Genomic DNA, 24,373 nt, shown 5'->3' on the forward strand with positions numbered 1-24,373 from the left:
AATAAATAAACAAGGTGTTACTATGGGACTACACCTGATTGGATGAAGTTATCAGAAGAGTTATTAAGCAAGTATAACCCGAGTATAATGGCAGGCAGATTGTGTTAGCCGGTTCAACATCATCGGCGTCTCCATAACTTCTCTTTCTGCCTCTCTTAACACAGAACTTCCGGTTACATTTCAAAATAAGAGCAGCATAAATGGGTAGTGGGGAGTGCTAAATGTTTGTTTTTTAATACCTAGCCATTACATTAAAAAACAAAATCCATTTTGGTTGTTGAATAATGTGAAAATAGTTACCATCAATTCATAAAGAAAGAAAAATAAAGTAACCAAAATAATAATGATACTTAAACTGGCTTTGGGACAAAGGATGTTTCCTTTAACTTCACATTTTCTTGTTCAACCTTTTAAATCAGTCACTGCAGATGAGTGATTGTCAGTTTCTGTAAGATTTCTGCAACTGGAGCAGGTATTTCTGTTTACTGGTTAACTTCCTCAGCTGTCTCACATTTTAAGGGTCAGTCCTTCTCCATGTTTCAGCTCCTTTCATAGATCAGATCTCATAGAAGAACTTCTAAAGAGCACATTTTGTTTTCAGCTTTTGTTTTGGGCCATTATCTCGTTACAGGACTCATAATCTTTAATTGAGACCAGACTTTTTGACAAATGGGAGCAGGTTTAGCTTCAGATGCTTCATATTTCATTGTACCCAGACCACACTCACGCCAACCTGTGTCAGGTGCAGCCTACAACCCAAGAACAAAAGAGAACCTTCTTGTGTTTGACAGCAGATATAAAAACCGTCAATTTTTAAAAAGAGCTGATGTAACTTATCTAAAGAGCCAGCAAATACAGCTAGCCATTCAGTGTTTGTCCTTTAGAAACGCCCACTTTCAGTCTGCAGAGAACCCCTTCTCCCTGTATGGCAGTTTGTGAATTTCTTTGTATTTCAATGACAATTTGAAAAACAAAACAAAAGTGATCTCTTTCTATTTTAACAATAAAAAATGTGTTTAGTAGCTAAATAAGATACAGCATATATGCCGATATGTATAACAGGAAAGTCAAGTTTGTAAGCAGCTTTTAAATGGTTATTCTGGACATTTTAAAGTGGAAATGATGGTTCTGAGTGACATACACTGTCACTGCCTGAATCTGTGCCAACTCTTTCACATTGATCTATACTTAAAAAGCTTATGTGGATTAAAATACGTCAAGTAAAATCTTCTGTCATTCGCAAAACTTAAGTTTGTCGATAAATGTTTCACAGCAGTGATATTGTTTGCACTGTTTTTCAGTTTATGTTGCCTCTATAATGACACATTTTTATGTAGCTTCGATACTGGCAAGGTATTGGGTTGTTTCCTAGAATGTGAGAAACACCCAGTCACACAGTGTACACAACCAAGAACACTTTCTGTCAGGTCTCCAAAAGTCCCTTTAATTTTGTTATCACAACAAAGTTTCCACAAACGTTTTATTTAAAATGTTAAAATGTCTTATCAAGGAAGTCTCTCACCTGGCTGGACACGAGTGGCCTGGAGAAAATATCGTAAAGCCATTGCATAATTGTTCTGGTTCTCTAAAGCGTGGCCAACATTATTCCACAGCTTGGCATTGTTCTTGTTAACCTGAAATGGTGAAACACTTTATAAGCTTGGCAATCAACCTTTTTTTTTTTTTGTTCAGTAAAAGTCTTGAATAATCAAAGCAGAGGCACTCTACAAGAGAATTAAATCACAAAGTGAATGAAAGTGTTTAGGCATTGGAGAACTGCCAGGATAATCTGGCAACATGGTGGCCCAGTCTAAGCACCTTACCTTCAGGGCAGACGTAAACAAAGTGTATTCTGACTCCCAGTCCCAGTTTCTGTTGAAGGTTTTCACTGCATGCGTAGTTAACAGCACGCCAGCCATCAACCAGGAAATCTTTTTCAAATGTCTGCAATAAACAGTTTTAAGACTTTGTTGGATACGAGTCAAAACATAACATTTTTAAGATGACCTGAGATCAAAGCGTTGCTGATAAAGAACCAGACTGTTAAGTTGAATTAAAACTCTCAAAGTTCTTTCTTAAAAAAATAAAATAAATAACCATCAAGATAATCTTGAGTCTTGAATGAATAGATCGTTCTATGTTTACAAACACAAAACCACATGAAAATTGTTTTTCCAAGGTCCTTTTTACTTTTGGTTTCATTAGGTACTGTGCATTCTTCTAGGCTGTGGTGCGCTGGGGCAGCAGGGTGAAGAAAGCTGATGCCAACACCCGTTAAGCTCATCAGGAAAGCTGGTTCAGTTGTGGGAGTGGAGCTTCAGTCTCTGACAGGTGTCTGAGCAGAAGATGCTGAGGAACCTGCTCCAGATCCTGAACAACACGTCACACCCCCTGCATGACACCCTGGACTCGTACCGCAGCACCTTCAGTCGTAGACTGAGACCACCGAGGTGCTCCACAGAACAACACAGGAAGTCCTTCCTCCCTGTGACTATCAAACTTTTCAACTCCTCCCCTTTCTACACATAGGACAATAAAATTAATCCTGCACTAGAATAAACACTTTAATGTTTCTGTCTGCACCTGACCTGTTTTAGAACTTAACTGTTTGCTATGAATTAATTAATTGAATGCAAGGGAACACCTTGTGACTGTGACTTTCCTTCCCTCCATTGATTATGGTGACATTATTTACATGAACGCTCCTACAAGCACCCTGCAGATGTTGGATGCCGTCTATCACAGTGTGCCAAGATTCATAACTGGCTGTGATTACTGTACCCATCACTGCACCCAGTATTCACTGGTTAACTGGTCATTAACTTCACGCAGACTCTCTCACTGGTACATTTTCATCTTTAAATCACTTCTTGGTCTGCTGCCTTCATACATCTCCTACATGCCACTGCATGAGTGCAGTTACAGCGTGCATTCTCAGGACATTATTACATGCAGTGTCCCCTCAGAGAGAACTGAACTAGGCAAAACTTTTTTAAATTTTTTTAAATACCATTTACTTTAATTTATTCTTCTCAATTTTTTTTTTTTTTTTTTTTTTTTTTTTATTGATTGTCTACTGTTGTCATCACTCTTTGTTAAAATCTGGTCTCTCTTGTAAATGAGTCCTCGAGGCTCAATGAGACTAACCTGTATAAATTTAATTTACCCATTATTTATACAGGTAGTCTCATTGAGTCACGAGAACTCATTTTAAAGAGAGACCTGTTTTTTGGGAGCAGATGGTGGAGGTTAAGGGCCTTGCTCATCCATCCAGTGTTGCATTAATTTTTCACCAAGATCTTGCATTGATGACTAGGCCCTAGGCATGATGGGTGCATCACTTCACCTGCCTCTCTTCTTACCCTGATGTGTCCATCACTCTGGAACAGGGTCAGTCTGGACTCATCAGACCACATGACCTTCTTCCATTGCTCCAGAGTCCAATCTTTATAATCCCTAGTAAATTGAAGCCTATTTTTCCAGTTAGCCTCACTGGTAAGTGGTTTTCTTAAGGCTACACAGCTGTTCAGTCCCCATCCCTTGAGTTCCCTTCACATTGTGCGTGTGGAAATGCTCTTACTTTCACTATTAAACACAGCCCTGAGTGCTACTGTTGTTTTTCTTCTATTTTATTTCACCAAACGTTTAAGTGATCGCCGATCACGATCATTCAGGATTCAGTTTTTAATAATGCACTGGACAGTTCTTAATCCAATTTTAGTAGTTTCTGCAATCTCCTTAGATGTTTTCTCTGCTTGATGCCGATGATTTGACCCTTCTCAAACAGACTGACGTCTTTTCCACGACCACGCGATGTGTCTTTTGACACGGTTGTTTAAGAAAGGAGAAGCAACTCATTGCACCAGTTGGAGTTAAATAACTTGTTGCAGCTGAAAGATAATCACCCATGCACTAATTATCCAACAGGAGGCTCGTACCTTTTTGCTTAGTTGAATCCAGGTGGCAACTTTTATTTTTTTTGTCCGGACAGTGTATATTGAATTGAGAAAGCTCCTCGGATGAAAAGCGAAACGTCTTCAGTTACAAATAAAGTCCAGTTGTTTTTTTGATTTACCATGTCCTGGATGACTGAGAATCTTCACCAGTATTTGTTATTTTTTTTTATATCTTGTGTGTTTCCTTGTGTATGTTCCTTTGTACTGAAACTCTGGCACAACGATTTCCTGTGGGGGTCAATAAAGTTCATCCTATCTTCAGTTATTAGACAGGATGGGATAAAGTTGGTGATGATATCAAGTTATATTTATCCATGAAGCCTGATGAATCAGTCCATTAAAAGCATGTCTTAAGAAACAAACATCTGGATGAGACTCAATATTTTGCTTTTGACAGGGCAGAGTTTTGTCTTCTGTTGTGCTCAGTGTTTTGACCCGAGCATCTTAGGAACACATGTTGCAGCCTTTCACTTCCTCCCGACAGCATTAACTTGGACTAATGTCTGGACACTTTTTGATCAAGATTACGTTTAACCTTAACATTAAAAATGTTAACAGAACCATCTTCATAGAGCTGCAATAGTTAACTTAAATTAGACATCTTGTCCTAAAGTGAGACAGAAAAACTGGTCCGTGCATTAGTCACTTCTCCGTTACACTTTTGTAATTATTTTTATCAATATGTCTGAAAATCTTACTTGAATCTTCCAATATATGAAGCTGTCAACAACCAAGCTGCAGTCTAAGCCTATTGCTGCAATAAGCTTAGACTACAAGACATTGTGATCGTAATTCTGCTGCTGTATTTACTCACTACACTTTCCATGTGTATTTGCTGTTATTACTGTCATTAACCAGTTTCTGTTTTTTTTTACCCAAAGAAACGAAACCCGTACAAACATTTCTGCTTGTTTGTCTCGTGTCTGTTCTTTTAACTTGCAGCCAGCTGAGGTGGAGGGCTGCTAACCCTGGTTCTAGTTCTGTGGGAGGTTTCTTGCTGTTTAAAGAGTTGTTCCTTTACACCGTTTGCTGCTGGAGGATAGAAGCAAACTGAATATCGAATGCAATCTGCCGATTTCTGAAGACAGAAACGTTTTACTAAACAGCAATTTAATGGCCTACGCATCTGAGAGTTATTACATTGTATTATAACAACTGAACGGGAATGCATGTTCATGGATTAGAATTGAAATTGGATGTATTGAATTATACTGTATAAATCTATACTGGATTTTATTTAACTGGATTTGAAACTGACCTGTTTAATTTAATTTTTTTAAATATTTTTTGTATAACTGGATGCTATTTAAATAAATGGAACTGATATGAAATATATTTGAATATAATTCAACTGAACTCAGAACAATAAGAGTTTGAACAGCCTTGCAAAATATTTAAAAGACATACTGGTACACATTTATTCACCAAAGTATTTCACAAGCAGACTAAACCAGTGGCGCCCAATCCTGGTCCTCGAGGGCAACTATCCTGCATGTTTAATTAGCTTCCCTGCTCCAATACACCTGATTCAATGGTTAAATTACCTCATGTTCTGCAGAAGCATGTTAATTAGGGGTCCAAGCTTGCTGTACCTAAGAGACGCAGCTGCACAGCAGCTGCAAAGCAGCAGTGTTTCCATGCTTTCAGCTGAGGATGAAACCCTATTGTATGTTATGTTAAATACTGTATATATTTTTTTTCCTGTTGCCAATGAAAGTCATACTAGGACAAGGACTATTGAGATAATAATTGTGTGCATGCTAATAAGCATTTAAGCAAGTTTTTCATAATAATTTCTGCTAATTTCAGCCTAATTAACTTCTTTCCAATAATTTCAGCTTGTTATGCTCCTTTCAGCCGATTTCTGCTAGTTTAAAAAATTTCAGCTACAATTAAGCAGTTTTATGCTAATTTTAGCTTTTTCAGCTAATTCCACATTTTGCACTACTTTCAAATTTTTTTCAGCCTAATTCATCAAAAATCTGCTCTCTCAACTTCCTATTGGAAATTAAAGCTTCTTTCTGCTTTTTAGCTAATTTTCAGCAGTTTTTTGCGCTAATTTCAACTTTTTTCCAGATAATTTGCATTTTTTGTGCTCATTTCTGCTTCTTTCAGCAAGCATGCGTTCTTTGTGATTTCTTATGTTAATTTAAGCTTGTTCTATCTTATCAGCAATTTTTTTTTAGCATATTTAGCTAATTTGAGCTGTTTTCAGATAAATTCAAGTTTTTTGTTATACTTTCTGGTATTTGCAGCCTAATGAACATTTTTTCTGCTAATTTCAGCTTGTTATGCTCGTTTCATCTTATTTCTGCTAGTTTCAGCTAGTATTTAGCCGTTTTTATGCAAAATATTTTTCAGCTAATTTCACAATTTTTACACTCATTTAAACTTTTTTCAGCCTAATTCATCAAAAATCTGCTCTCTCAACTTCCTATTGGTAATTTAAGTAGCTTTTTAGCTACTTTTCAGCAGTGCTTTTTTGTGCTAATTTCAACTATTTTCGGCTGTTTTCAGATAAATTCAAGTTTTTTGTGATCATTTCTGGTATTTGCAGCCTAATTAACTTCTTTCTGCTAATTTCAGCTTGTTATGCTCATTTCAGTTTATTTTTGATAGTTTCAGCTCGTATTTATGCTAAATTTAGATTTTTCAGCTAATTCCACATTTTTGAAAAGCTTCATCTATTCCCCCCCCTCACAATTTCAGTCATGGCGTCAACGAACAAGGAGGAAGAGATCGATTGCTTCTTGACAAAACAACAAAAGAAAAGGCCATTAAACCAGATCAGGGATGAAGAAGGGGGATTTAATACATTGGTGTCGCATAGATCGCATACAAAACAGTCCGTCACAGGCCAGTTTATTGTGCGACACAGAGTACACGTACGCAAAAACTGATCTTTGCACGGACATGGCTTGTGGATGTCCGCTTCGAGTCTGCATTGAGTCTAATTGGGTACGTGCGGACCTCTGCGGCGTGAAGTACGCCCGAGTATGTGGGAGCCTTAAACTGTCAGAGGTTGTTTATTTTAAGTTTTTCAAAGGAAAAACAAAGTACGCCGGACCCAACAATTCAGAAGAGCTGAAGGCCACTATCAGAGCCAGCTGGGCTCTCATACCACCTGAGCAGTGCCACAGACTGATCGACCCCATGCCACGACGCATTGTTGCAGTAATCCAGGCAAAAGGAGCCCAAGTAAGTATTGAGAGCTGTACATTCATTCATTCATTCATTCAACCTTTATTTAAAAGGTTGAATTATTGAGAGTTGTACATACTCATACTTTTCATGTTCATACTTTTCAGTTGGCTAACATTTCTAAAAATCCTTTTTTTTTTTATTAGTCTCAAGTAATATTCTAATTTTCTGAGATAATGAATTTGGAGTTTTCATTAGTTGTCAGTTATAATCATCAACATTAAACGAAATACACATTTGAAATATATCAGTCTGTGTGTAATGAATTAACATAATACACAAGTTTCACTTTTTGAATGGAATTACTGAAATAAATGAACTTTTTCATGATATTCTAATTTTAAGACCAGCACCTGTACTGTACAGCTTTGTTCAGACATGAGATAATGACCATCCACCGTGAAACGAAATGGCCCTCAGTCATTAAGACACTGAATTTGTTTTTGTGTTTCAAACTGCCTCATTTAGGCACGCAACAAACAGCGTTACTGCTATGTGGGTCTGCATCCTGTGGTTTTACTGCTGTGTGTCTTTACTGACAATGCAGCAATAAACCGCGTCTACCTACTTTTAGGTACTTCTATGATCAATTTACACAAATACTCACCCTCTATGTGACATAGTTTTGAATCCATGTGCAACGAGCACGCAGAATCCCATGCTGGGAACATAAAGTACCCTCTCAGCCACAACAAAACCCACTGGAAAGAAGAGGTTGGATGCTGGAATGAAAGGCAGGACGATCAAAGATAAAGCCTGAGGAAGAAAACAAAAGACAAATCAAAGATCTTGCGTAAGAATGTTTAAGAAAATACTACAAAATAATCTGCCACCTTAAAGTTACTGTGATATGCATTAATGTGAAACCGTTTTCCCATGGGTTTAATGATATAAATAAAAGCTGTAGGCCGTAAAAGAATCAACATCAGATTTCAGTAAACGTCCCATTATTTTAATACTTAAGCCAATTTTAACATATTGCATTAGGCCATTGGTTCTAACAGTGTTTTGTTTTTTCTCAGGCCTCCTGTCAAGAGTAAGAAAATTCATCATGCCCCCTCAACCCTGGGATGCAAACCCAAACATTAACATTGGATAAAATACTCAAGTATTCACCAAGAGAATTAAATCTTTAAAATCTAATCCTATGAGTCAAACAGTCATTTACGGCAGAGGTCTGCCAATCGGAAAAATAAAAAAGGATATTTTAAATTGTTTTGACTATTTAAGCTAAACTTTTAAAAATGTCCCTCTTTTGAATATAACCAAGTTATATAAAGGCAGAAACACATACGTGGTATATTTGAAAATAACAGTTTATGGACTTTTGTGTAGCTAAAAGTACTTGAAGATTAAATACCTACATGACTGATAACAATACAAACTACACAAACACAATCAGAATAAATGCAAAAACTTAATTATTTTACATTTATGATCATTCAATGCATTACAATGATCACAGTTAAGTTATATCACGGCATGGAATCAAATCTAAAAACTTGACACATACAAATCGCAAAAAATAAAAACAGCTATAATCCTGTGTAATACTGAAATCTGTCAATACTCAAAACAAACTACAAACAAGTGAAACTGACACTTTGACTAAAAGCACATTCTGAGTTTTCAAGGGGTGTCCATTAAGCCAGCTGCAGTCTTCTTACACAGCTGGATGACTAGCTAGCCAGCCGGTCATCCAGCTAGCTTTGACCCCTGAACTATGTTGAACTGAGCTGTGAGGTGAATAAAAATAAGCAGATAATGTGTCTCATTTCTGTGAATGGTCACTGGAGTCAGCCTCCCCACCCTCACAGACATTTACACCTCCAGATGCAGGAAGAGGACCACCTGCATCATGAAGGACCACACTAACCCAGCACACACATTTATTGCCCCGCTCCCCTCAGGAAGGAGGTTAAGGAGTGTAGTGAACTAAGATGTTCATCTACAGGAACATAAGGGTAGAACTACTAGATTGAGGAACAGCTTCTACCCTGAGGCTGTTAGACTCATGAATATCTAACCAGAATAATCACTGTGAAAAATCACATGTTGCTGCTGATCTGTTTCATGTTGCTGCTGATCTGTTTCATGTTGCTGTGTTCGTTCGTGCTCATCTGTTTACACACAGACTCATGTTTGTGCTGCTGTTCGGCATATTGTTTTTATGCTATTCGTGCTTAGCGTATTTTTAGTCATCGTTTTACCTTAGTTCATATTCTAGATATTATTACTGTTTTTCTTTTACAATTTGTTGTTGGATGTAACTGGAACACTGTTTACACAATTTCATTCCACATGTACCACGTGTGGTGCGAATGACAAAGAAACTCTGACACTGACTTCATGTGTATCCATTTTATGTATATTTATGTAACCTGCCCTGATATCAGATCTTAATAGTATAAAATACTGGTTAAAAATATTCACCTGCCATGAGAGGGGTAAGGGGAGTGGTGGCGCAGAGTTTAGAAAAGGTAGGCCTGTAATTGGAAGATCACTGGTTCAACTCCCAGTAGTGATAACAACAAAATGTGGGTGGCATAGTGTTCAAATACTTTTTTGCAGCAGTAACGCACAAATAAAAAAAAATCATACATTGTGATTTTCTGATTTTTTATTTTAGATTATGTCTCTCACAGTGGACATGCACCTAAGATGAAAATTTCAGACCCCTCCATGATTTCTAAGTGGGAGAACTTGCAAAGTCGCAGGGTGTTCAAATACTTATTTCCTCACTGTATGTATACACCCGTGTATGTATGCATGTACCGGCATGTATGCATGTACCGGTATGTATGCATGTATGTATGCATGCATACATACATACATATATATATATATATATATATATATATATATACATATATGTTTGTTTACACAAACATGTTTCAAGGGTAGAGAAGACAGTACTTTGGGAGACAGTTTCGGCTTGCTTTGGGCTTCTTGTTCTCAGGGCAGAGGGCAAGAATGTTCTCAGCCATAATACATATAAACATCCATAACCTTTGACCAAAAAATACCTGACATGACCCCGGTTTATGAACGTTTTATTACAAATATCAATATCAACCTTGCAAGCAAATATGCTTTATGCATGTGACAGAACCCCCCTTAAGCAAAAACAGTTCAAAATAGTTTAATTAAGGAGGAAAACCTCACATCGCCCTGTTGCCCTAAGCGACAATCTTATGGCGCATTTCAGCATCCCAGCCAGGTGGTTCAGGAAATGAGAAAAAAATAAAAAATTAAAATAACAACAATGCATAAAATCATATAAGTAAATCATGAACACATACATTTTTTTAACTAAAACATAAAAGGAAAAATGATTTAAAACATAAAAGTAAACTCCTAAAGCTTTTCCAAACAGATCTTTTGCTCTTCAATTTGCAACTTAATGCAATGTGTGATACTGGAAACTGTCAGGAAGCTCTTCTGAGTATCAATAAATAATAAAAAATAAAACAACAGAAAAGCAATGTACATCCCCATTTACATCAACATCATCATCTCACTGCAACTTCTTCAGGGCTTTAGAACCAGGAGTTTCTATTTAATGGCAAAGCATATCACAGTCAACATCGGAGGCTCCGTCCTTTTTTGTTGGACTTAGCTCAGGCCTTTATTGATGCCAACAATTCTTACAAGTCTTTCCCTGCTCAGCCAATGTCGTATTTTCTTTTCTCCATCTCCAGTTCTGGCGGTGGTAGCATGTCACTCAGGTCTTTTGCATCTGAACTGAGGCTACCTCGGAGAAGACTTTCATTAGGACATAGTCACTAGTCAATAGTCACTTTCCTTCTTGGGCCTCATTTCTGTGAGACAGCATTTGCCAACACAACTAGGGTTGGGCATCAAATCTCAAGAATCGATTGGAACCGGGACTAACGTTACAATTCTCCAAAAATTGTTGAATTTTTTAATTTTCGATTCCTACTTTCGATGCCTAGTCCACTCAACCGGAAGAAGACGCTGTCCGCCGAACACCAACGAAGACGAAGTCTCCCACCGAACACCAACAAAGAAGAATCCACAGGAAGTGTGTGCGCATACATGGACAGTGAGAGGCCGCAATCAAAAGTATGGTTAAACTTTCATAAAATAAATTACCAGTCGGCTCTGTGCAAAACTTGCAATAATTTTACATCGCGCAAAGGAGGGTTCACGACCAACATCTCCAGGATCATCATGTAGAAGTAAAATAGTGCCCTGTCTTTGACGCGCTGTGCCGGACTATTTTTGCTGCATCCTCCTCTGGCTCCAACCCTCAGAATCAGGCAAGTAAAACTATAAACTACATTTCATACCAACATTAAGGCAGCTAACAATTTATACTCGACTTAAAGTGGTAGGCCAACTCAAATGCAAATACCAGGCTAACGTTAGCTCATGTGTTTTTCATAGACCTGAAATTGCTAATAATGTTATCTACAGTTGAGCAGACTCTGCTATGTGCTCCATTCACCATAGCGTCCAAGGGAAAGACATCAATGCAACTAACTAATGAGTGCCACAGAAAGGTTACAGCATATATTGTGAAAAGGTTGCATCCCTTTTCAGATATGGAATCATTTAGGTTAGTTACACAATAAAAATAGAGCTAAGCTAATTAATAGTACATCCTAAGCTAACATTACAGTAACAGTGACATTAAATGTTTGTTTATATGTTTGCAGGGACATGGTGAAAACCATCAACCCAAGTACACACCACCTCCCATGGACTACTTGCATAGGCGTCACAACCATTATATGTGAAGGGGACATGTCCCTCCCCAGATTAAGAAAACATTCATTTGGACCCCCAACCCCACTTTTACTATAAAACATTAGTTCAGTCGGCGTTGTTTCTTTCTTCGTGAACAAATCTGTTCCACTTGATTAATAGGAAAATACTCAAACCACTAAAAATCCACTCCAGGTTTTCCTGGTTACCTCCTCCAACCCGCAGTGTTTCTGGTCTGTGTCTCCTCCTGCCTCGACAGAAAATGCACACAGGTGGAGGAGATGGAGACACCTCTGTGTTGATCTCTCGCCAGTTTAGCGAGCTTAGTGCTGGCAGTTGCTGACCAGGGGGTTGATCATAAACATATATACATGTTAGCGAGCTTAGTGCTAGCAGTTGTTGACCAGGGGATTGATCATAAACATATATACATGTTAGGAGAATGTTTGAGAGAAGTGGAGCGCAACGTCTGTAGCATCTTAGCTTAGCAGTAACTGTGACGCTGTAAGACGCTGCAGGTGTAAAAGATGCTGCAGGTGTAAGAGACACTGTGTGTTAATGTGCATTAAAGTTGAAATGTCTTTAAAACTCCACCCTTATCGTCCTCAAGCTCTGTGAGAAACAACATTTTGATGAGTAGTGTTGAACACAAGTAAAAAAAGTCCAGTGGCAATGTTTTTAATGTCTCTATAAACACAAATAGTGCCGATCTAAAGTGTATTAAAGTTGAAATGTCTTTAAAACAGCTGAATTTACACAAACTTGGTGAGAAACATGCTTTAAGTGGAATTAAAGTAAGGAAATCTAGATGAAATGTTGCTTTTTTGTAAACTAGTGTACAATTTTTTGCACACTGGCGCACGTGCAAGCGCACGCGTGTGCACACACACACACACCAGTGTCCCCCCCACATTACAGATGCTTCTGATGCCCATGACTACTTGTCAAATAAGTTAATCCCATCTTGGTATAAGTTGGAGAAGTCCAATGTAGCAACAAAGCCGATCCACGGTTTAAACAGAAGATGGATGATGGTGACTGGGACAAGATCCAGAGAAAGCTGATTGAACAGGTGAAATGTCATTCGTGCGCAACTGTCCTTTTCTGCTATTAAAATCTGAAATCTAAACGCTAGTAATGTTCTTTGTAATCAACAGAGGAAGACTGTGGAGATGATGAGGTCACCATGCAGTCTGAGGAAAGGCATGAGAATCAGGGAGTGGAGGATGAGGAGGAGAGTGTAAGTGTATGATAGCTGAAATAATATAGATTCTCAATCTTAATGATGATCATGCCTTTAATGATCCCGTTTTAGTGATAATACTGATGAACCTGTTGTTTGTTTAGGAAACGCCTCCCTGCAATCTGTCCAGAAAGTCTCCAGTGGAGGAACTTTTTGCTGAGGAAAAGGCACAAAACATAATGTCACAGCAGAAATCCATGTTCATCAAGAAACAAGTGGAGAGAAAGATGCAGGTGTACCAGGAAATTCCACCAGCCATTATGTCTGAGGACACTACTGCATGGCGGTAGAACCAACACAAGACTTATCCTTTGCTGTCAGATCTCGCTTTCTCATATTTATGCGTTCAAGCTTCTTCTACACCTAACAAACATGTTCTCCACTGCAGGAGACACAGTCTGTCCAGAATGCTCGCACATACTGCCCGAGAAGCAGAGATGATCATTTTCCTCAACAAGAACCGTTTCTGATTTTATACTGTACCTGCTGCTAATCTGGACTGGGTTGTACAAGTTGTTCATTTTTGTTTGGTATTCTGCACCAGGTAAGCCCATCAGTGGGAGCTCAGAAACATGGAAGCAACATCTGACACTAGACACGTGGGAATGTGTTTTCATAAGGTTTTCAAACATAAAGATCTCTTGTGAAAGTGTACCCCTGTGAAAAGAAAATTCACAACATTTATATTAAAGTTCACAAGTTTGATATTTATGTACTGGTTGAAAATAGTCCTGTGAGACAATCATAGTAAAGTTAATAAAAAGTAAAAGTTCATAGAATTAAAATTCAAATAGAAGTTCAAATTATTTAATCCAGAAAGAACTCTGGCTAGCTGGCTCATTATACCATGTAATTTTTTTTAAACCCCACCTCTAAAAAAAGAATCGTAATTGGGAATAGATAGGAAATGGAATTGAAACGAGGAATCGGAACCGGAACCGGAACCAGAATTGTTAAAATTCAAACGATGTCCAACCCTAATCTTAACCCACCCGGCTGAGATGCTGAATGTGCCATAAGGTCAGCGTTGGAAGGGCACTGAGGCAGTGTGACGTTTCCCCCCTGATTTAACCGTTTTGTTTTAAACAGTATTGAACCTTTTTGCCTAAGGGGTTTTCCATCACACGACTGACACATCATTACTTGCAAGGTTGATTTTGATAATGTAATAAAACGTCTATAAACAAGGCGGATATTAGAAAATTTTTGGTAAAAAGTTAAGATTTTATTTTTACTCTTACGGCTTTGCTCCCTTCTTCAGGGGTCACCACAGCGAACGAAGTTGCACGAAGACATGGCAATTATTTTTACACCAGATGCCCTTCCTGATGCAACCACAGACCACTGAGCTACCAAAGCCCTCTGGGTGGAGCAGACAGCTGCTATAGGGCACCCGGGGGAGCATAAGGTAGGAGTAAGGGAACTTGCTCAAGGGCCCAGAGTGGGGCAAATGAGGGTGGAGGCAGGTGTGGGTGCTTCACCTATCCCACCCGCATTCTGATGTTGTCGGTCCCGGGAGTTGAACCAGTGATCTTCCAATCACAGGCCCACCTTCTCTAACCTCTGCGCCACCACACCTTATGAATGTTTTATTGTGCTTTATTATTGTAGCTGAGAATATTTTTTCTCTCTGCCCTAAGAACAAAAAGCTCAGTTGTGTTCTAAAATAGCCAATCTGTCTCCCCAAACACACTCATCTCAAACTGAAGAGTGTCTCTTTGATTCCCATATGTTTGTGCAAACAAAGAATGATGTGTAAGAAGGCTGCAGCTGGCTTCAAGGACACACACTGCACTACGCTGAACTTTGCTGAGTTGAGAATGTTATAAAAACGAGCAGATAACTCTGCTTGCTGCTCATTTCTGTGACTGGACTTTAGGAGTACGTATTCATTTATGTATGTTTATGTATGTGAACTGTCCTTAAATCTGCCCTGGCAAGTAAAATGCTGGTTAAAAATCTTCACCTGCCGCGAGTTGTGGTTCTTTTGAGTAAATAACGTTAGTGAACGAGATAATTTCTCCAACATTTTATAAACCTAGAAGAGCACAGAGATTTTCCAGTCAGATGCTCTTGGTGCAGTTCAGAGTTAAATTAATGAGTGTGTTCCAACTATTATGGAATCACACTTCACAGGTTCCCAGGGGCGTTGGAAGGGAGACCAACAAACTGTCCAACCTCATACTCAGGAGGAGCAGTGTGGCTTTCATTCTGGTTGTGGAACAATGGACCAAATCTTCACCCTTGGAGGGTTACTATGGGGGCGATGGTAGTTTGACTTTCCAGTTTACATGTGTTTTGTGGACCTGGAAAAGGCTTATGACCATGTTCCCCAAGGCATTCTGCCGAGGGTGCTGCTGGAGTATGGGATGCAGTGGTTGCCCTAGGTCTACGTTAGTGCCGGCAGTTGTTGACCAGGGGGGCGGGGTATGTGTGAGAGAAGCAGAGCACTATGTCACTAGCTTTTTTGCTAGCACATCTGTATTGTGTGCCATTATTGGTGTAGGTTGTACTCTGCCAGGGCTGCTCCTAGTCTCAGATCCTGTTTAGGTTATTCACTGACAGGATCTTAAGGTGCAGTTGTGGAGAGAAGGGTGTCTGGTTTGGGAACCTCAGGGTCTCATCTCTGCTTTATGTGCATGATGTGGTACTGTTGACATCTTCAGGCCATAACTTTCAGCGCACACTGGAGTGATTTGCAGCTGAGTGCTAAGGGGTTGAAATGAGAGTCAGCTCCTCAAACTCTGAGGCTATGGTTCTAAAGCAGAAACAGGTGGAACACTCCCTCTGGGTTGAGTTGAGTCTAAAGACAAAGCTTTTGATTTACTGGTTCGCCTACATTCCAACCATCACCTATGGTCACAAAGTATAAATTATGATGGAAAGAACAAGACAACCCCCCAAAAAGTGATCAAAACAAGCTTCCTTTGTAGGAAGCAGGGCTGAGAAAGCAGGTCTCTCTTGTCAATGAGTCCTCGAGGCTCAGTGGGATTAACCAGTCTAAATATAGGTTGAATGAATGAAGAAGTTCAGAGTAAAGCCACTATTCACCTGCATCTAAAGGGGTTGAATGAGGAAGCTGGGCCAATCAATTAAAATGCCTTCTGGATGTCTTTTTGGAAGTTTTACAGGCAAGTTCCACAGGGGTGAAAGCTCCTGGGGCAGATCCAGAATTCACTAGAGATTATATATCCACTTCGGCCTTGGGATCCCCAGGACGAGTTGGACAATGTATCTGGAGGGAGGGGTGTTTCTGTTTCTCTGTTGGGCCTGTTACTTTTGTGACCAAACCACAGAATAGCAGTAGACGATGGAAATGGTGATAAGAGAAATTTAGAAAACTTTGTTTTGCAGAAATATTGAGAAGAAATTTGTCGTATACAGTGAAACTCAAAGTAGATCCCTTAACATGCTGATTTGATGTAGCAGTCATATTTACATTTTTTTTTAACATAGTATAAAATTTGCCAAAATTAAAATCTGGTATTGACTCTAAAAATACTTTCTTGCGTGCCCTAAAAATGGTATGGTACATTTTTCATACAAAGACATTTGAGGTTAAAGTAATTTTTTTCTTTATTTTTTAATACATAATTTAAAAAATATGCAAAATACCAAGCAAGTGTTGGCTGTTGAGAGTTTGAAAATTTGGTAACGCTGGCCTCATGCCTAAAGGCCCTATCCTACTGAGCTGCAACTGTTTAGTGTTGGTGAAAAAAATCCCTCAAAACTGTGCAAAAATCCATGAATCTTCCGCTGTAGTCTCAATGAACGCTTGTGTTTGCTAATAAGTCAGCAATGAGCCTGCATTTTTCATGGTCAGTTCTTGAAAATCACAGCTTATTTTTATGTGCATGGCTTGCATAACTATTTTTGGTCAAGCTCATGAGTGGTACCCACTATTCTACGTGCAATACACAACCAACATAGATCGCAACAAAATGCCCTACTAGGGATAAAAAACCCCAACAACTATTCCATGTGCTATACTTTTATCCACTATTCATTGTACAAACTTTTTCATTTCTTATTTTATCTTTTTGTATTGTACTGTATTGCGTTATATTTTTGATCTAATTATTTTAGCAATAGTGCAAAATAGATGTGTGCTGCAGTTCTCTACTTGCAGTCAATGTTGCCCTAACATTGAATATCCCACTGGGAGTATGAATAAAGGCTCATATTACCTAATCTTATCCTAAATCTTTACAACGACATCGGCTCATTTTCATGACATTTTGAAACAGTCTTTATACAGCTTTCTTAAATGCAAGCCTTGTGACAGTGACACATGTCTTGCCAGACCTGCATCTAGACCCAGTGTAAAACTTTGTGGTAGAGAGAGCATCCCTCATGATTTCTCAGAAGTCGTAATTGAAAACATTGTTTTTCCCTCCATCTGTGTCTCCACCGATCCACAGATGCAACTCTAAAAATGTTTGTGATGGAATATGTTTATATGGGATTTTGCTGTTGCTTGTTTTAGCACACAATGATTCTTACTATTTTAACAGCAAGAAATAAAGGCTGTATTCTAAAAATGACTATTTTGGTGAATGCTGTTTTTTTTTTTTTTTTTTTTTGAGGGAGGTGGAGAAGCATTAAAACTAACAATTTGTGTGATTTCTTTATTTGTAAAAGGTTTGCTTGAAGTGCAAATTTTCTACATACATTTACATTTGTTGGAATGGATTATTACATACTGTAATTAGATGCTTTACTGTGTTTTGTTGTCTACTTCCAATTACCTTGACAGTTGCCCCAATGTTTATGATTTATTCTACTGGAGTGCACAGTAAAAACAAAGGTAGGCAGATTTGGACCATGTTTTCTGTGTGGTTTTTAGACCAGGACATTTGCCTTGGTCGTTTTCTATCAATGAATAAAAATACAGCTCTAGCCTCTGCATACAGCAAATTGAGATGAGTTTGAAGGGACTTGGAGATGCCTATGACAACTTGTGATTATTCTGAGAGAAAACCCTAATCATGTGTTGTCCTCCACCGACCTATTAGGGAAAATAGAAAAGAGAGTGAAATCTCCACCCTGAGAACCCACTTACCTGCCTGTCTCCTCGATTTATCCTCTGGTCTCGCAATGACCTTTACTGGAACTCCGGATTCTGTAAGTCTTTGGAAGTTCTTGTTACATCTGCAAGTAAGAAAAACTTACCTTATCTTTAGGAAATATCATCCTCTCCTACTACCTGAAAACAAAAGCTAATCAAACTTCCTCTGTTCCGCATAGATCACTCACCGCTTCTTGTTGTTTCAAAATGAATGTATTTGATCTTGCCATCTTCCAGTTGTACGTTTCCTTGCTCACGCCAGACCCAGAGTCAATACAGTGCAAAAATGACACCAATATTTGATTTACTAAAAAAACAAATTAATTTCTGCGTGTTAAGCACTGGATGTGCCATTTGGACTTAAGAAGCCATTTTTACTGATGTATTTAGAAATGCTAGATTTTTTACCCTCAAACATTTTGTTGTGTAAAACACAACAGGGGGTCTTTTATATCTAAACTGTTGGCATCCTAAAAGAACATTCAGCCCAGTCTGAGGAGCTCAAAGTAAACAGATTCTTGTCAGTAGTGGAGAGAAGAAAAGGACAAACCATTTTCAAGTACCACAGAACTTATACATGAAGAAACCAAACTGATTTGTATCACATAGAGACAGTGAACAATGTAAATGTAGGAAATTTCACATTTCACTTTTGAACAACTAAATCACGGTTTATTTTATGTTACAGTTCAACAAACTCACTTGTCTGCCATGCCGCACAAACATTTTTTTTCAACTTAATTTTCAAACACTCAGTTCGACTTGATTTACTCAGATGTTTGTCTAAGTGAATTAACCTGAAGCTGTCGTTCATTTTTTATATATGTGACTGTTCATAAGGGCTTCAACATATTTTTTTTACTATAATTACAACTGCCATAATAAGATGCCAGATTTGCAGAGGTTTCAAAAATATTCATTCCATTTGAGTTTCTCTCGTTTTCTCAAATTTAAAAAAGCATTTTGAGGTTTTGTGTCTTTTAATTTACAAAACATAGCTACCACTTTGAAGACACAAAATACTGTCATGCGAAACAAACAGGGAAAAATCTGAGCATCTAGTTACTACCCCAATGTCAATACTTTGTAAAAGCACCTTTTGCAGCATTTACAGCAGCAGTTTGCTTCAGGTATGAGTCTACAAGCTTGGCAAAACTAACCACTGGAATTTTTGACTAGTTTGCATTGCAAAACTGCTTCAGCTGGATCTGGATGTGTTATGCTTTTGTACAATTCTTTAAAAAAAAATCAAACAAGAGATTCTGGACCAGAGGTCTGAGCTTTGACTGGATGATTCCAGGGCATTTAGCTAATTTTCCTCTATCTACTGAATTGTTGCGTCAGCAGCCTGTTTAGGGTCATTGTCCTGTGGGAACGTGAACCTCAGTCATAACCTTAAAATGTAATATTTTATTCAACTCTGAATGGTTTCCCAGTCCACAATGGTTAAAAATATTCCCACAGCATATCACTGCCACCACCATGCATTGCAACTTCCCAACAACCTCTTTACTACAAGAAAAATATCAGATACAGATACTGAGCAAAACATACAGAAATTGGACTGCTGAGCACAGGACAAAAGTCTTCTGACAGTCTGATTCTCCCCCTTCTGGTCCTGTTAGAATTCAGCGCTGCATTTGAGAGTTGATCACAATATTCTACTACAGAGGCTTGAATATGATATTGGGATTACAGGAATGGCTCTAAAATTGTTTAAATCACATTTATTTAATAGATTCCAGTTTGTAAATTCAAATAATGAATTTTCTTACACTAAATTTAGCCAGAGTTCCCCAGGGTTCAGTGCTTGGACGAATAATCTTTACTTGTGTTTTTGTTGTAGTGAACTTAATCTGAGGTCAAGACTAAGCCTAAGGTCAAAACTCTTGACCTTAAGAACCTTGTGGGACAGGAACTGTCATTTCGTTGATTTGAATCCAGAAATACAGGTTCACCCATCCTGAGACTTTCTTTCTTGAAAATTCAAGTGAAAGAACACTCTCTTTTTATTATCATTACTATTTTACAAATGTTGATAATCAAGGTGTCTTAGTTCAAACCATTTTAGATGTTGCAGTGAACTAATCAATTTTATTAACTGTGTAATGATTTTTAATTCTCATGCAGAGTTAGAATTCATGTTAAGGTCTGTTACAGATTTTTATGCATTTTCTGACTTCTGTCTTCAAATGAGCAAGTGTACGTTTCCAGGGTCAGGAATCGAAGCAGACATGCGGTGGAACAACTGTCCTGTTTATATCCTCTCAGACGTCAACAGGGGGGTTTTGGCACCTGTTTCTTAAACTCGCCAAAACAAAACTCTCTCTGTCTGTGAGAACATTTCTGATCTGTTCCATAACAATTCTTGCTGCCTTCTAACCTTTTACGTCACAAGACACACCCCGTCTGGTCGGTTCTGGCCAATGGGGAGACTCCCGAATGAACCGGGAAAAGAGCTCTTTAAAATGTCGGTACTTCCTGGTCTACTCAGTTCTGTCTGTTCTGTGAGGGCCGTGAGAGTTCAGTTCTGTGGGAGTTGGGTCTCTGTTCAGTTCTGTGAGCCGGGAAGATCCTGACATGACAACAGAGCTCTTCCGAGTTTCATGGGATTATAACATCTTCACTGAGGTGAGCTGTGGCGGACAGAATCTCGCCGCTACTCCGGACGAGTAACAGCATCCTACGGAGACGCTGAAAGGGTGCGTTAAACGGAATCTCGCCTGAGACATCTCCAGGTAAAAGAGTCGATTTCACCACCTAAGTGTACTGTAAGGAAGAAGCTGAAGAAAGCCCGGAGAGTGCCGTTCTGTTCAACACTCCCTCAAACCCCATTTTTTACTCTTCTTTAAACTTCTTTCCCATCTTTAAACTCCTCTCTCAAGTAGAAATTCTTCCAGATATTTAGAAATGTCTGTGTAAAGTGCTCATCCACCGCCGTGTGGGTAAAAGATCATAACTGTACAGTTTTCATAAATGTCTGTGGTGAAGCAACGGAAAAATCATGGCCGTATGATTTTTCCTGACTGATTGCTTATGTTGTTATTTTCATAATTTGCCAAATTAATGTAAATGTTTGATGTTAAACTTTGATTCTGTAAATAAATGACCGCATTCATTTTGATGGGTCAAAGATAAATGACGTCTCACGTTTGCATTTCATTAAATTCAATGCACGTTTTATTCAGTCCAGAAAAATGAGGAATCCGTGTTAATTGATGAATATATCTGAGCATCTGTTCATCTACATTTCTTTCAGGTACACCTGCACCTACATCTGAACCTGCCATCCTGTGTTCGTTTGTCTCTCCTCCCTGTCCTCTCAAACCCAGCCTATCAAAGCAGATGGCCGCTCGTCCTGAGCCTGGTTCTGCTGGAGGTTTCTTCCTTTTAAAAGAGAGTTTTTTCTTTCCACTGTTGCCATTGTGCTTGCTCATGATGGGAGACTGTGACGAAGTGAAGATTCAACAAGTCTGCTGTCTTCCTTAAATAGAGAACTTTAATAAATGGCTTTTCTATGTATGTGAATGTTTCTGTAAAGTGCCCTGAGACAACTTTGTTGTGAATTGATGCTATATAAATAAACTGAATTGAATTTACTTTATATACGCTTCCATTAGGTGAAGTTATTAAACAGCATGGGATAAATGTTCATGGTTATACTGATGGTGCTCAGTTACATTTACCCATGAAACCCAATGAATCCAATCAGTTACATAGATTACAATAATGTCTTAAAGACATAAAAACCTGGATGACCCTTAATTTTCTGCAATTTAAACTCAGACAAGACAGGGGTTGTGTTCTTTTGACCTGGGCATCTTAGGAATAAACTTTGCAGCCTTTCACTTCTACAAGATGGCATAAATTTGGCTTCCAGTTCTAATGTAAAAAACTTGGTGTTATTTTGGATCAGGACATGTCTTTTAACTAGAGCCCGACCGATATCAGAATCAGAATAATCTTTATTATCATTGCACCGAGATACAACGAGAACATGTACGTACAGTTGTCTGAAAGATGGGCGAAGTGCACAAAGTTGCAACTATAAAAAGCACAGCTCTCTTAATCTTATTCAGAATAATATTTTGCTTAGATGAGAAAAGGGAAGAAAACATGAGGGGAGACGGTATTAAAAAAAAGATCTCTCACGCCGTGTCCTAGACAGGGCACGATTTGAGGCATCAAAAAACCTACCACAGCAAAGTAATATAAATAGACGTTATACATGTACATATACGTAAGCCGATGAAGACATTGAATTTTTAAGTGAAAGTCGTAGCATAGTCCAGTCCAAGTGAGAGAAGAATGGAGAGGAAGATCAACAGACAAATCAGTGTGGCTTCCACAGTATTGTGGACTCTGTGCCAGTCTGTAGTGGTGAAGAAGAAGATGAAATGCAAGGCAAAGCTCTGTTTACTAGTCGGCCTATGCTCCTACCCTCACCTTTGGTCAAAAAGTTTGGGAAGTGACCAAAAGAACAAATATGTGGAAACAAGCAGTTGAAATTAGTTTTCTCTGCAGGGTAGCTGGAATCTTCCTTAGAGAAAGGGTGAGAGATTCAGTTATCCATGAGAAACTTGAAATAGAGCTGTTGCACCTCCACAGTGAGAGGAGCCAGTTGAGGTGGTTCAGGCATCTGGTAAAGATGCCCCCATGACACTTCCCCAGGGAGGTTTTATGGGTATGTCCAACTGGTTTTGGGGTGTGAGGGGCCAGGGGTGATGAAATTATTTGTAACCCATAGTAAGTTGTGTTAGAAATTTGATTATTTTAAATAAATCAAGCAGTGAATCAAAGTTTCCTCACAGTGAATTTAAAAGCAAAAACTGGATTAAAAATATTCACGTCTATCTTGAGTGAATTACAAAACCAAAGTCTTCTGATACTCTTGAGTCAGATTTTTGCACTCCACCCTCCAGTTTAAGAATAAAAAGCTCCCCAAACAGAAGCAAAACATCTTCAGCTACAGAAAAGAAGTTGAGTTCCATTATTTTTAAAATTGTGATTCAAATTTCATGAAGGCAATACACATTACTTTCCTAAAATACATTGCTTTTTTACCTGATTGGTATCTTTATGAAGGAGAATTTATGAAACACATTACAGAACTAATTTAAAGGGAAGAAATTAAATTTAAAAATGTTTGCCTCACCATAATCACAGTCTTAGCAGAGCTGTGTCTGTAGCACAGGCTGTGGTGGGCAAGCAGTCCCAGAAATGTGTAGAATGTCACTGTGGCTAGGTTACGAAGATCCAGAAGCGACTCCACCAGAGGAATGGTACCCATGGTCCAGTCGCAGCAGAGTTCAGATGGATTCAGCAGAAGCCATGCATTCACCGGAAGCAAGTAGTTGAAAGTCATTTGTCTTGTGGGAGAAGAACTGACTGCTGCTGGGTTATCAAATCTACAGGAGGATATAAAAAGACAAATGTCTCTTTAGCAAATAATGCATGTGGCAGGAAGAGAAGAAAAATATGTATAATATTGTACTGTATACAGACAGAGCAATTTGAGGAATGATCCCAGATAACAAAGACAAAAAAAAGTTTAACTGGCATGTTTACCAGTAGGGGTATAATGGTGCATGCATTTGTACTGAACCATCACAGTACAGATGTTTGGCACATGTACATTGACGTACACAAGAAATATGTTACTGACAGGTGACCACTGCTCCTCTTTACACATGAAAGCATGTAAAGGCCCTGTCACAATATAACAATTTAGAGAACTGATGCCGACATTTGCATGAAAAAAAAAGTCAAACACGCTGGTGCAAATCACACAAGTTAGGTGTAATTTTTGAAATGGGTTTAAGCACGCTGCTATTTGATGACTGGTTAAATGTACATGACCGACCTAATGATGTACGGTGTACATTACGATGTCACTACTTTTGAAAATTCAACAGCTCTTTTGACCAACTCTATGAACCAAACGGATCAAGATCCATCTCCATTCAAAGATATAGCCCATCATAAACAATGAAAAAATATAAACACAGTACTTTTGTTTTTGCTCACATTTCTCATGAGCTGAACTTGTAGATCTAAGACTTTTTCTATGTACACAATAGGCTTTTGTCTCTCAAATATTGTTTACTAATTTGTGTAAATCTGTGTTACTGGGTGTATATATATATATATATATATATATATATATATATAGAT

The 24,373-nt window shown here is 38.4% G+C and overlaps 1 protein-coding gene across 1 annotated transcript in view; it reads right to left on the reverse strand.

Annotated features, from left to right (window-relative positions):
- tmtc3 (transmembrane O-mannosyltransferase targeting cadherins 3) overlaps positions 1–24,373 on the reverse strand; it is a 57,239-nt gene that overhangs the window by 12,692 nt on the left and 20,174 nt on the right. The window contains exons 7-10 of the mRNA XM_037682581.1: positions 23,355–23,607; positions 7,765–7,913; positions 1,824–1,944; positions 1,523–1,634 (exon numbers count right to left, since the gene is read on the reverse strand). Coding sequence (XP_037538509.1) covers positions 1,523–1,634; positions 1,824–1,944; positions 7,765–7,913; positions 23,355–23,607 — 635 coding nt within the window. The remainder of the gene's footprint in view (positions 1–1,522; positions 1,635–1,823; positions 1,945–7,764; positions 7,914–23,354; positions 23,608–24,373) is intronic.

Source organism: Nematolebias whitei, chromosome 10, assembly GCF_014905685.2.
Source record: "Nematolebias whitei isolate Nwh7 chromosome 10, NemWhi1, whole genome shotgun sequence".
NCBI classification, from domain to species: domain Eukaryota; kingdom Metazoa; phylum Chordata; class Actinopteri; order Cyprinodontiformes; family Rivulidae; genus Nematolebias; species Nematolebias whitei.